The sequence below is a fragment of the Tyto alba genome, unplaced genomic scaffold, assembly GCF_018691265.1.
Source record: "Tyto alba isolate M040663 unplaced genomic scaffold, T.alba_DEE_v4.0 Super-Scaffold_2, whole genome shotgun sequence".
In the NCBI taxonomy this organism is placed as follows: domain Eukaryota; kingdom Metazoa; phylum Chordata; class Aves; order Strigiformes; family Tytonidae; genus Tyto; species Tyto alba.
Genome location: NW_024881282.1, coordinates 30,574,384 through 30,588,464, shown reverse-complemented (window position 1 = coordinate 30,588,464; position 14,081 = coordinate 30,574,384). Strand labels below are relative to the sequence as shown.

Sequence of the window (14,081 nt, the reverse complement as noted above, 5' to 3'; positions counted from 1 at the left end):
ATTAATATTCTTGTGGAGCGATGAGATATTTTAAAAGCGCCAAAGGACAGAGAAGCCCCGAGGCCGCTAACTTCCCACAGGACACCGGGTTCCCAAATCTCACAGGCGCTTAAATGAACAACCTCCTTTTGAAATATGATGTCTTTGGCTGACTTGCCGCTTTCATCATTATTCTAGTCAAGCACATCACCATTGCCTCAAGACCAGGCTGCTTTTGTTTCCGAGGCTTTTTGCTCTCCCCAAACCTGCCATGGCCACGTTAAGGAGGCAGATAAGGACAGAACATCCTCTCCCCCAGCTCCTGTGAAACGATTTCCAGAAACCAGCTCATTTGTCATGACGGTGGTGGCAGTCAGAGGAGGGAGAGGGGAGAAGCAGGGGTGTATCTGCCCCTGGAAAGTGACCTGCTTCCCAAATCACCCGTGACATGTGTCCTCGGAGCGAAAGGGACCCGCTCTCGCAGCATTAAGTAGCTGGGGACAAGTGATCAGTGAGAGCTGTTTTCATCACTTGCTGAGCAAACAGCGGAAAGGGAGCTGCAAATCACACTGGAAGTGTAAAAATGCATATAGTTACCCATGAAGCTTGGTGCTAGGGAAACAACTGAAGTGAAACTCAATTCTAGGTTATGGTTTGCATGAGCGAATGCGGTCTGCATCAGAGAAATGAAGATTGGCTTGTACGGCACATTCCTGCAACATCTGCTGGGTGAACAGGAAAGCAGAGGGCCGCGGCTGAACAGGGGACTCAGGGATTCACGCTCTGTCCTCCCCTGGTGTGGGCCAGAAACTCACTCAGCACAAAATCTGTCCCACCACACTAAGGAGCAGAGCAAATAGAATTATTTACGGGAGCTGTGATAATTGCACTATAAAATTGCATTTTTTTTCCTGGTCTTAAAAAAATTCAGCAGAGAAATAGAAATGAATGTGGCTACTTGGTGCAATAAATCCTGAAAGGGAAGCGAATCGGTGTTCTGTGGAAGCAGGGGGATTTTCTCTAAAGGCCAATTTCAGTCCCTACATGAGGATGTGGAGTTCACTCACAATATTACATTACTTTTTCCAAGGAAAAAAAAAAAAAATATCACTGCATGTCTGAGCATGTCAGGGAATTTATATTTTGAGAAAAGAACCAAATATGGCTGAGTGCAAGAGGTTAAAAATACCCTTCAAGAGTCTATGCACCATGTGAAGGGCATTTTTTTAAAAAAAATACTGTTTCTGTGCCAAAGAAGAAAGGCGAACACAAAGTTATAGGGGTGTGACCACCCACAAGACAATGCGACATCAGCAAGAAATGTTTCACTTTTCACATAACACCAAAGGAAAGCAGGTTACGTGAATGCATCACATCACCGGTGTTGTACACACTGATTTACCCCTGGTACAAAGGCAGGTAACAACCAGGAGAATTCCGTACGTTTGTGTTCCAGAGTACACACATAGCAGGTAAGTCACCTAGTTACACCCTTTGGAAGCGCATAACTTAATTAAATGAATCTAACCATGGCGGGAACGTGCTGGGCTTGAGTTTGCTGAAGGGCAGTCAGAACCAGCTCAGCTGCTGCAGAAGCACATCACTGTCGGCGCGGGTCACTGAATGCTCTGACCTCCTCCTCCAGCCCATCTCTGTGCCCATGCTTAACTTTAAACGTGTGCTCCCATCCTTTAATTCACCACAGTTCAAAGTTAAGCGTGAGCCTAAGTAATGCCCCCCTCCAAAAACCAGGTTTTCGGCACAGGCTCATATTATCCTGAACTGTCATCTAAGGTGAAAAACATGCCAGATCAGGATGCAGGGAGAGGTCTCTGCACAGAGCAATCCCCATCCCATGCAAAAGAGCTGTGAGGTGAGGGAGGGATGAGGGAGGGCAAGAAAAAGCAGATTCCAAAGGGTTGGACTCTTCTGGGCACTGTCACCCCCCCCTCCTCGTCAAGGGGACAGCCGGCTCCTCTTGGAGCACACCCTCCCCAGATTATTGCTTGAACAGAAAAGGGAATTATGAGTGCCCCACGAACCCGCACATCCCCGGTTCCTCCCTCCACGCAGCATCCCTCCCTGTTCCCTCCTGCCACCCCGCGCCCCTCTCACATCTATTTCAGGATGGCTCGGGGACCTGGGAGTTCCTGTGCCTTGCAGGTATCTGCAGGCAATACCCAGCTGGCAACCCCCCATGAGGGACGACTGCTCGCCTTCCTCTCCCATCCTGGATATCACACGCCCTTCTCCACATCAACTTCAGACATGGCAGCCCCCCGCCAGCACCTGCCCATGCTTCTCCCCAGCATCCTCCCCTCCGGAGCAAGGCCAACAACCCCTTCATGCTCGATTGGACCTCAAACCTCTCTTGGTTTTTTTGTGGGGTCAATAACTCTGAAGCACTTCAAATTACCAGATGGCTCATCAAGAAAGCAAATGTTATCGGGGGAGGGGGGCTAAAGGTAAGGCATAACCTACTCCAATTGTGCCACTTTTTGCCGAAAACCCCACACTCCTCCCAAGACATGCACAGCAGCCCTGGGCTGCCCACCACTTTCCTCCTCAGCTTCATGGCATGCAGAGATATTCAATGTCCCATCATGCGTATGCAATAGCTTAGTCTATTTCATCATCGTCATAATATTATTAGCATTATTATTATTATTATTATTAGTAGTAGTAGTAGTATACTTGTATATAAAGAGGAAGAATCATTGGATGGAAGAGCATGAGAAATGTACACTGCAAAATGCAATAGGATGCTTCATTATTTTTACATGGGTCTATGAGGAGGCCGATGAAGCTCCTTTCTGGACACTGTCTGCTACAACACTGGAGCTCCAAAAGGACTAGGGACAGCACTCCTACAAATCCCAGCTCCCAGTAACCCATGGTCATGTTTTTCCTCTGTCCCTACCACCTTTGCAGGGTGCAGGCCTATTGACAGAGGCTTCATGGTCCAACTTGCTGCCCGGTCCTTCAAGAGCAGGGCCACCACACACACCCGCCCTCTTCTTGATTTCCCAGGAGGTTAAGCACTTCTTCCACTCACCAGTCGCTCCCTCTCCCTTGCAGAGAGTAATGCACCTTTTTGGTGGGACACCCCTGACAGGAAAGCAGTGTCCTGACTCACTCTCTCCTACCAGTTCCCACTATGGGGATGACTCCTCCTGAGCTCCTGTCCTGGGTTGAGTGAGTGGTGGGTTTTTTGGTGGCAGGGGAGGGGGCTATCGGGGCGGCCCCCTGTGAGAAGCTTCTCAAAGCTTCCCCAGCTCCACGTCAGCTCCACTTCTGTTTAGGAAATTTAGCCCATCAGCTGCGCCTCTGCGATAACGTATTTAAGAAGGGACGTGGTGAGGAGCAGTGGGACTGGTGAGGAGGAGTTGCTGCAGCTGCGTGAACACCAAGGTCAGTGGAGGAACGGAGGAAGAAAGGAGGGGGGAGGTGTGCCGGAGCAGAGACCCCCCTGTATCCTGTGGGGAGACGGCAGGGCGGCCCCCCCTGCCACCCATGGAGATCTACGGTGGAGCAGACATTGATTTACAGCCTGTTGTTCCTGCTCAGCTGATCAAGGTGCTGTGCCCGAAGAAGGCCGGGGTCTCATGGGAAAAGGCAGCCCCCGCTGCTGTAATTCAGCGCTGGGAGGATTGCAGCATGCGGGGGAGTCCCACGCCGGAGCAGCTCGGGAAGGGCTGCAGCCGTGGGAGAGAATCCAGTCGGAGGAAGTTAGTGACCCATGACGGAGCAGTGTGGGGAACGCTGCGGCCCGTGGGAGGGACTCAAGTCAGAGAAAGTTTGTGGAGGACTGTCTCCTGTGAGAGGGGGACCACAATGGAGCAGGGGGGAATAAGTTTTGGACACTCCCCTCACCGAACATGAAGGAAGTGGCAGCGCTGCCTGCACCCCCCATTCCCTGCCCCTGCGCCCCTGGGGGAGGAGGTAGAGATATTGGGAGCAGAGCTGAGCCCGGGAAGAAGGGAGGGGTGGGGGGAAGGTGTTCTCAAGATGTGGCAATGCTTCTCACTGTCTCACTCTGTTATGTGTTGTTAGTGTCTGTAATAAATGTATGTTCTTTTTTTCTTCCCCTAACAAGTCTGCCTTTTGCTCATGATCATAAAGGGGGATTTTTCCCCATCCCAGTCCTATCTTGAACCCCAAGCCTGGTTCTCTGTCCCTTCTCATTGCCGGATGGGAAGGGAGAGAGAGGTGCTGCATTGTGGTTGGCTGTCAATCAGGCCTAAACCACGACAGCTCCCTTCTGGTGGGTGACTCCCTAATCGTTTTTGCCAGGCGATGAGAGTCCCAAACGAAGGACCCTTGTCTGTCACCTTCTCTGGCGTGCAGACTTAACCCGCCTTCCTGACATCACGCTCATCACCTTTGAATGCTCCTCACCCAGGCTCAGTCCTCCTCTACCACCATGTCTCACGAGCCCCGGGCAGGCCACCAGCCCCTCGTTCACAGCAGAGCCTGCAGCGCACTCCAGGTCCAGGAGCTCATCAGGAGTGGCACAGGAGATCTTCCCAAATAATCACAGTGCTCAAAGAAAAAAAAAATCGGCCTTTCAAATGCAGCACAGCAGTCTCTCTAATTCCAGGGGCATTTCACATTGCTCTTCTTCAGACGCCGAGCCTTTGCCCCATCGCACACATACACTTGCTGCATGTATTAACTGCTACGCAGAGGACTGGCTTGATGGTCTGCGTCATGATGGGAACGGATAAATTCCTGAGGGCTAATCGTATTCGGATGTGAATTCCCACGGCCACCTCCTGCTGTCCCTCCCTCAGCTTCACCAGCTCTGAAGTGGACACAGCTGTGTAGACCTGACCTTGCTTTAGCTTAAACACCTTTTGTACTGTTCAATTATTGGATGATTTATTTACAGGATCCCTTAACTACTGTGGAGGATGCCGTTGTGGTAGGTGTTCAGTTTTTTCACTCAGTCCAACAAAGGAGTGGTGACTGCAAACCTGCATGGCCACAGCAGCCAACGTGCAGGTCACTGCTGCTTTACTGACTGCTTTTGCAACTTGGGAGCTACGGGCGCCTCTGAGCTGTACTTTTGCAAGGAAATGCCTATCTAGACAAAGGTAGGAAGATGCTTCTGCTTGCAGATATGAGTCAGCAACTTCAACATTATGAAAAGGGCTTTCCATTTGTTTGGTTTTATGTTTATGTTTTCATGGGTGGTTTTTAAACAAAATCCTTATGTACGAATAAAAAAGCATCCTCAGTTCTGACAGTTTTCATTTAGAACACATGCCGAAACCATATATGCAACGCTCGTCTGTTTTTCGTGCTACCAGAGGAGAGAAAAGCATGTTTCTTCCAATGTTTAACATACATTTCAGATGGGCTTTGGGGCTGCAAAATTGGTATTTTATATTTACACTATAAGCTACTTGTCTTCAGAGTGAGCAAATACTTTCTGATGCCTTCAGAAAGCTGCCAGTCCCAATCCTGCCCAGGGACCCAGCAGCCATGCAGCTATCCCACGCTAGGCAGCTCCTCTGCCACTCCAGGAGCCCAAGCTAAGGGTGACCCAAGTAGCCAGCCTCCAAAAAAAAAGCAATTCTGCATTTTATTCAAGCCAAAGGATCAATTCTCCTTGCCCTCACGCAAGCCTCAGCGAGACCCGCCTAGGCTGAGGTAAGGGTTTATCCTTATGCTTTTGTGTACTAAGACATCCATGCCCCAGGGTCTGCAAGTCACAGGTTTTGAACTCCTCCCCAGCGTTCGAATGAGCTGCCCCCACTGCCCCTCCTGTGCTAAAAACATTAATGGCCGAAACTTGATGTGCAGCTGTGATGACTTAGCCGGGAACCGCAATGGGGAGATATTTCACAGGCAGTTTTAACATCCCGGTCGACTCAACTGGCTGCACCGTAAATCCCTGGAGAGACACCAGCGTTGGGAGCGTGGCACAGAACGGCCTGGGTAATGTGCTGTTTTTGCAGTGCTGCACACAATATTCTCTATTTAGAAAAAATACTATAGCCATCCCACGGATAGCGAGAGTCCAACTTGATAAATTAGATATAGCCCCAGCCCAGCAAGGATATCCTGTCTGACAGCCCAGCTACAAATACTGCCTGAACTATTTCCTGCAACGTGTAATCTCACACGCTGCAGGCAGCTGCCAATACCATTTCTGAAGGATTTTTAAAAAGTGGGGTGTTTGATATTTAGGATGCAAATCTAGAGGATTTATGTGAGGATGGATTTGGAATTTCTTTTCAGTGCTTCTCAGTCAAATCAACCCTGGTGTTAACCAGGCAAGGCCACAGTTTTACCATGTGAAGTTTTCAATTAAATAGTGGATAAAATTATATAGGGCCATGCCATACTGGCTCGTCAAGCCTGTGTAATCCCTCCTTCAGATACACATTGCAAGGTTCATTCAGGTTTCAAAGCAGGACTTCCACATTGCCAGTGCTAGAGCTTAACCTGTTCTTCATCAGCATTCCCCACCATTCCCTCCACTCTGCTGGCTCTTGCTGGAGAGTGCCCTACCCATGGAGCTTGCACCGCGTAGTAATTTAAAGCTGGGACAGTATCTTCTTACTGAAATTGTTCTGCGGGTATTATTCTGTACAACAGACATGGCTGTACCAGTAACCAAGGTGCTTTGGATGATTTCAGATTATTTTATAGCAGTGGAATATTCCTCTCATTAAGAGGGTTGTATCATATTAATTAGCCAGGTACACTAATAACTATCCAAAGCATGGAACAAAATTCAGATGATAACCCAAACCCTTCCCATTAGTCACGAATGACTGCAGGCAATTTGCACATGTGTGAATGTGCAGTTGACGTGTATATTTGTGTGTGTGTGCGTGTCTGTGCGCGTGTGCATGCAAGGAAAGCAGAAAAATAAAAAGCAAGCAATATCCCATGGGAGTTTCCTAAGGGATTGCTCCACATACAGGGAAAAGTAGTAAAGGACGAGTGAAAAGAAGGTTAAAATCAGACACGTATCCATCAGCTCAATTAAGACCTGAGGGGAAAAGCTAAAGGCTGACGGGCAGTACAGGGAGTCAATGCTCCTGCAAGGCAGAGAGGCAGAAGAAACGCTGGAGGAGGAACTTTGCTGCCGTGTGAGCAGAATTAATGGCTGGTTCTGGACCCGCTGAGCTGCTGAGCAGCCGCTTCTCAATGAGTTGTTAATAGGGAACATGGAGAGTTAGGAAGTAATGAGGACTTTGTCAGTACAGCTGTGGATAAAAGTGGGTAAGGAACCACTTAAGGAAAAAAACCATCACACAAATCTGCAACTACAGATTCTGTGCTTTCCGGTGCTTAAGAAATTACTTGCAATAATTTTGGAAGTGTTATAGAGGCTGAGAAGCAAAACAGAACCACGGGACAGATCCTTTTATTAAACCAGAAGCAGCAAGCAAGAAAGAAATCTCGGTAACAGTGGCCTCATCTACAATTTATTTTTTTTAAGACCCAGGAAAGCAAAAGAATGAACAAACCTAAATAATCCACAGTTGCCCACAGGTGGAGGCACTGGAGGAGCACTGCTTTCACGGGCAACACCCAGCATAAAACAAGTGTCTCCAACACATCCAAGATGGATGAATTAGGGAAGGGGAACCCCACAAACAGGTCAACCCCACGCGCTCCCCGTACCTCCACGCCTGCCAAAATAGCCATCTACATGGTACCCTAGCAGGACTGGCTTGTGTTTGTGCAAACAACACAGCCAAAAAATCAGAGGGTTTCTTCCAAAGTGACCAGATCGAAAGAAGAACATGAATTTGGGGTGGGAGGGGGTCACACATCCATCTTACAGTTGGGTTTGTTGGCATTTAGGAAGTGAGGAAACTTTTCCAGGTTTTCTGATCAATCCCAGCCACTTCCCACCTCCTCCCCTCCCCATGAAAGCAGCCCCCCCAGCAAGAGCTTCGCTGTATAATAGTTTCTCCCTTTTATGTAAAGACAAACACTATTAAAAACACACCGCATTCTCCTTTCTTTACCTCCATGAAGAGAAAACACAGAGAAACACTTCCTAGAAATGAAGCCCTGGCTTTACTCAAAGGTAAACATCCCATTTTATGCATCCCCCAAGACTTTTAGGGAGGTACCGCTTTCCGTGCTGGAAAGTGCTAAGCCAGGCAGGACCACCAGTAGACCGGCTTCCCTCCCGTATCCAGCCTTCACAGAAGGACATGCAGAGCCTTTGCAGTTCTCTAATTCAACTCATTTCAGGGCTGAAATCCAGGTGGGCTGGAGATGGGTGGGAAGGACAGGTGCAGCTCTTCACGGGGCCACCGAGCCCTACAAGCGCCGGGGGAGCTCTCTGGAGGCATCTCGCAACCCTCTCTACCCTAGGCATGCACAGTCAGGAAGGAGGGGGCCAAGACAGTAGCCAAATTGGCTTCACATGAGCCAAGGCCAACCCCCATTTCATGGAAATACTGCCTACAGCCAGATGCACTCAGTCTTGGCTTCTCTGCACGGAGAGGCCAAGGATGGGGAAAGATGCCTGGACCTCCTTGCTTCCTTCTGGGCTTCTTCAAACATAAAAGCAATTGCCACAGCTGGAGAAGAGGGGGAATACAGCACCTAGGTACGGCACCAAGCTTGCAGATAATATTCTGCATATCAAATGTCATGTTTAACGAACTCACTCCCCCGCGCAACACACAAAAACCCATCACAGAAACCAAAACCACCAGAAGTATGTCATGGACCACAAAACATGCTTGCCTGTCAAAAAAAAAAAAAAAAAGTGGGAAATAGGGAGAAAGCCTCCTCAGAGCACTACGGAGAAGTCAGCTTTGCTGATGTCTCCTCTGGGCAGCACAGGATGGTTGCATCCAGCTGATGAAGCTCCAGAGCACAACCCGGCCTCGCTCCCGCGCTAAGTACTGACGCATGTTTGATTAGGCAACAGGAGGAGTATCTGCTCCTTCCAAAAGTGACCACAAGCTCTTGGCAATAACAGTGAGTACTTGCTCCGGCCCCAACCGCACACCACAGTTGTTAAACTGCCCTGCCAAAGGACGGTGTCTTGCCAGACGGAGTATTCAAAATAAAGCAAAGAACAAGCGTTCTAAATAATCAGCGTTTCAAGTGCTCTAACGAAGAGAACATGTATTAAGGCGACCTCCGAGAAAGGGAAACCTATTAAAGTAAACACTAAAAGTGATTTTTCAACTATTCCTGCCCTTTTCACTTTCCACAGCGAAGTCGGCAGAAATTTTACAAAACCAGAGCCGCAGTATTATTCACCTTTATATTCCCACTGGTTGCAGTGGCATTACTCCCACAGATGGGGACTACAGATCAGGTGAAAGTATTTCCTAATTTTGGTTATTTTTTTGTGCACGCTAACAACTCTTGGACACGAGTTAGGCCTTCTGCAACGACAAGGCTGGATGACAAATCATGAAATTAAAAATAAGTTAGAAAAATGAGAAAATTCTGTATTCTTGTCATTTTGCTTCTGTTTTGTTTTTTTTTGTTGTTGTTGTTTTTTTTTTTTTTCCATACACAGAAACAATAGAGCAAAAAGCAACAAGCACGCTCATGGAGCGACCCAAACTTGGAAAGAAACAAAATGCCATCCAAAGGCAAATGGCAAAATTCCCAGTAACACCATTAATGACAGAGTTTTATCTGGTATGCTCTTCTGTGAATCAATATAAAAGTATTTAAATGAAGATACCGTATTATATACCATTTACAGCTGCTTTTGAGATGCAGACCTCACACTGAAACAATAACCAAGCCCCAGATGCGCGGCTCTCGGGGCACACGTGCAGATCGGAGTTTGGCTCACGCGCACAGCGCAATACATACATCGGGATGTAAACGCGGAGCCCGGCTTGAAAAAGCAGCTTGCATTCACATCACCATGACAGCCGTGCTAAAACCGAATGCCCATCACCAAGCCGCTCCAAGCACTCTTGGCTCCGTACTGGGAAAGCCTGGTTTAGGGCTGCTGAGCAGCACGGCAGGGAGACAGAGCAGCGTGCCTCAGCACACGGGTGGAGGCTTGTGTTACTGGAGGGTTTGCTGGGCTTCGACAGGAGGTGGCTTCATTTCCTTGGCCAGCGAGCTGCCCCCGTTGCCTCCTGCAGTGCCGAGGTGCAGAGCTGCCCCGCGCCGGGCACCCTCCCTGCCTGCCTGCCGGCACTTGGTAACCCCCAGCACCGGCCGCAGCGGCGTCTCCTCCTCACCTTTTGGCTCACCTTTTGGCAGACCCCGGGCCGGGACGGGGCCTCAGGTGTGCCTCCCCTGCCCTGGCCATCCCTGGAGCGGGGACAGAGCCTGCCACGTCCCCAACTGGGGCAGTTACTCCTGTGCCCGGGTACTCGGCACAGCAGGAGCCCAGAATCTTTAACGACCTCTCCCTTCTACACACTACTCTATTCATTTTCCACTTCCCCAATCACAGCTGTCGAGCCCTATTAATGCGTAGAAAAAACACATTTAAATCCGAACATGCTAGGCCAGAAATAGAAGTTCTCATTTTCTTTTCCAAAACACAGAATAGCTGAGCAACAACGAAAGGAAGAGGAAATCTCTCCCGAGTGCACATCTGGAACCAATTTGCTGTATGTAGCCACTGGGTGTCACTTTTGATATATATTGGGTCAGCCACGCAGCGCTTCGGCGAGAGAAATGGATTTCAAAGAGGTGATCCTAAACTAAACCAGACTGCTCCGCAGTCTCTCACGTGCAAGCTGTAATTAGCAATTAGCCAGCCAGGCTGATTTATTAAGGAAATGTCTTCACCATGACACTAAGCACCATGCAGTGGCTCTTACCTCTCGGTCTGCAGCGTGACTTTTGATGGCTCCACGTTGGGGTTTTCCCACTCCATCTGGGGACAGTGCATGAAGTAGCAGAGGGTGTACAGAGCCTCCGGCTCCCAGTAGAGCGATCCCTGCTTCTGGTGCATTGGCGTCCCGTTCCCGTGCTGCTTGGCGTTGAGAGGCTGGAGGTGGTGCATCGCTCGAGATACCAGGTCGCCTAGAAAAAAAAAAAAAGGCAAAAACTGGGTGAATGCCAGGCTTTTTGTCCGCCTCTCCCTGAAGTTTTCAAACCAAAAGGCGTGCCAGGCTGGTTTTCCCTTCCGTTTAACATCACATATGCCAACAGTAAAGAGTAGGACAGGATCCTGTGCACTGCTCATCACCAGGTCAGACTTTACCTGGTGGTTTATGCAGCATGGCATAACATACCTAGGCTGCAGACAAAGCCCTGAAGGCTTGAGGAAGACGGGTTTCTGCAGATATAGTGTGTCAGCAGCACCAGGCTGGCCCATCTCACTACCGCCAGAAGAGCCAGCATGCCAGGGCTGGGGACACAGCTACCTACAGGTAGTCCTTGGAAGCTGCCAAAACCCCAGAGTCCCAAAAATGACCAGTGGGGTCGATGCAGAGTGTCCCCAAAAGTCGCATGCTCCTGGGTAGAGAGGAGTGGCAGGGAAACGCAGCCTCTTGCAAAGAGAAAGGAGGCAGTCAGAAAATGCAGCAAGTACTGTGGGAGCATGTGAAGGGACACACGGGTGAAGAAAAAAATTGCTGAAAGACAGTATCAGAAATGTGCAACTGAAATTATGATTTGTAAGCCCAGGCGGAGCCTGTAAAATTTCATGGCAGCAGAAGATCAAAACCTGTGAAGTAGGCTCATCCAGCCCCTCACTGGAAACCTCAGGATTCCAAAGCAGAGAAAATGGTCCAAGAGAAAGATGCTCATTGGCTTCCCGGTTCTGGGCGCTTCCTCGCAGGGCAGGTATGAGAAACCAGACACGATGGGATCAGCAAAGCCAGCAAGAGAGATTAGCAAGCAAATAGGAGTTTCTGAGCACTGTGCTGATTGTAACCAATTAACTAAAGCATCTCCCTCTGAGGCAGTGAATTTTACTTTTGTTGACTAGTGACCACTCTATCAAAGGCAAAGAAACAACGGTGGTTATAAACTGCCTGTTTTCATGTGTTCAAATCACCCTGAGAGTGCTTTAGGGGGAAATAATGATCTTGGATCAAATCAGATGGTTTGTTTTAAATGAAAACCTGTGCAAGAGCCCTTTGGGTCATTCTTAAGCTTGTACAAAAGCGAGTGATGGGGGAAAGGGGACATAATTTTCCAGTGTTAAAAAGAAGTCACACACTTTCTGTTATTTGTTTTTCCCAAGCGACCACTGAGCACAGAAACTTGGAAGGAAAAGTTGGAAATGTACACTGAGGTAGGAACATAAAACCAAATCAGGGTGTGGGGGGGAATAATAAACTCTTGGGCAAACGTAAAGGAGAACCATTTTGACTGTGTGCAAGGTAGAGCTACAGGTTTTTCTGCAAAGTCCCACCCCTGTGAACACATCACAGCACATCACCTCTCTCCAGCCTGACTCGCACAGAAAATGATGCTTCTGCTGCGATAATGTGCACCATGGAGAATAGAAACGTCTCGCTGAAAAATGCTCAGCCCAGTCCTCCAAAAATGCAGCCTTAAAACCATGAAGAGAAGAAAACCACTGGCATGAGAAAACTGCCGAGTCCATGATTTCAGGGTTTTGACACAATTTTTTGCTGCACTCTGCAATATTCCTCTGATTCAAAGCTTTCATTTAAAAATAGTTTCTGTCTTTTCCCTCTGCCAGGAAATTGTCATGACAGGACCAATCCTGCAGCCCTGCATGCTCGTAATTCCCAAGAGAAGCTGTGCATGAGGAAAGCCTGCAGGATCAGGTCCACAGCAGAAACAGATGTGCCTCTGAGATGATTCTCCAGTCCTGTAGAAAATTATCTGCAGGCGACCACAGCAGCAAGAGAGTTTGGGACCCCCTTCACTTGGCCCACTCTGGCACAGCAGATGTGCACTGCCAAGCCTAGTACGGGCCAATTTAACTGTTAGCAGCCTTGCTGATAGCAGAAGTAATTTCCTCTTTTTTCCTCCAAAAGGCAAAAAAATTGTGCAGGTGCTGGCTGCAACATTCAAGTTTAACAATAATAGCAAAAGCAGAGAAAAAAGAATTGGACTAAATTCAGCCTTTCCAGACCCAAGACACTGTAGCACTAGAGCATATGGTTAAAGTTAAGCACACGACTAGTCTTATTTCAGTGGATCGAGACAGCAGGCACCAGAGAATGCCTCTGACTTCTGTACCAAATGATGAATAAAAATCGGGATGCAATTTAGGCCCAGACTGAGGCAGCAGCATTACTTCATCCCCATTCCTCCCTGAGAGCTGGGGCAATGCAACTTCGATGACACATCCAGAGCCAGAGGAAGCTGCGTGGTGAGTAAGGAGGGAAAGTGGCAGCAAGAATGACGTCGGCAGGGCGGGCAGCTCAGCATCACTGCTGATGCAAGGCTGGAAGAACTCGAGCCTCACTGAAATCTATGGCAAAGCTCCCATCTCTTTCAATACGACCAGGAGTTCACCCTTCTATTCTGTGTTTCCTCAACTGCTTCTTAAAGAACCCGAACCAATTCATAATATCAAAGCTGAATTAACGCTTTTTGTGTTTGAGCCCCACTTAATTACATTATACCAAAACCTGATCGGCTTAGATCTTGCTTTTGCCTTTGCTATATTATCTCCGGTTACATTTAAAATAATTTCTATATTAACAATTACTATAACATTCCTCTATCAGAGACAACTCAATGTTTAAATAATCAATCCCTCTAAAGCATTGAGCTTCACAGAGGACAGTAAGTTAGCATAAAAAACTGCATTATGATCACGGTGCTCAACAAGTAGAGCACTGGAGGCAGGACAGGAATTGCTGCTCTGTAGTTTATTCCATAGCGTAACCTTGGACAAGCTGCTGCATGCCCCAGTGCCCTTTTCCTCCGGCAGCTGCATCCAGTTATGATGCAAATTCCTCAGGGCAGAGACTGTGCCTCAGCATATCTGTGCACCAGGATCGGTGCCAAGACAAGACGAGGGAGCTGACAGGCACACGCACAGGCTGTATGGCAGTACTTATGCACACTCTGTAAAATGTAAGCGTAGGATAACATCTGGTTCAAAATGCATGTGTGTTGTTTCAGTCCCTACCACATTTTGATGCTTCTATTCTTCCTTGCTAAATATGCTTTTGCGTCTCCATTTTCTTCCGAAG

General features: G+C 48.4%; 1 protein-coding gene across 3 annotated transcripts in view; it reads right to left on the bottom strand.

The window, feature by feature from the left end:
• Window positions 1–14,081, bottom strand: part of BTBD11 (BTB domain containing 11) — a 182,558-nt gene that overhangs the window by 52,916 nt on the left and 115,561 nt on the right. For all 3 annotated transcript variants that reach the window (XM_033004413.2, XM_042792525.1, XM_042792526.1), the window contains exon 3: window positions 10,773–10,977. In XM_033004413.2, the coding sequence (XP_032860304.2) occupies window positions 10,773–10,977 (205 nt within the window). The remainder of the gene's footprint in view (window positions 1–10,772; window positions 10,978–14,081) is intronic.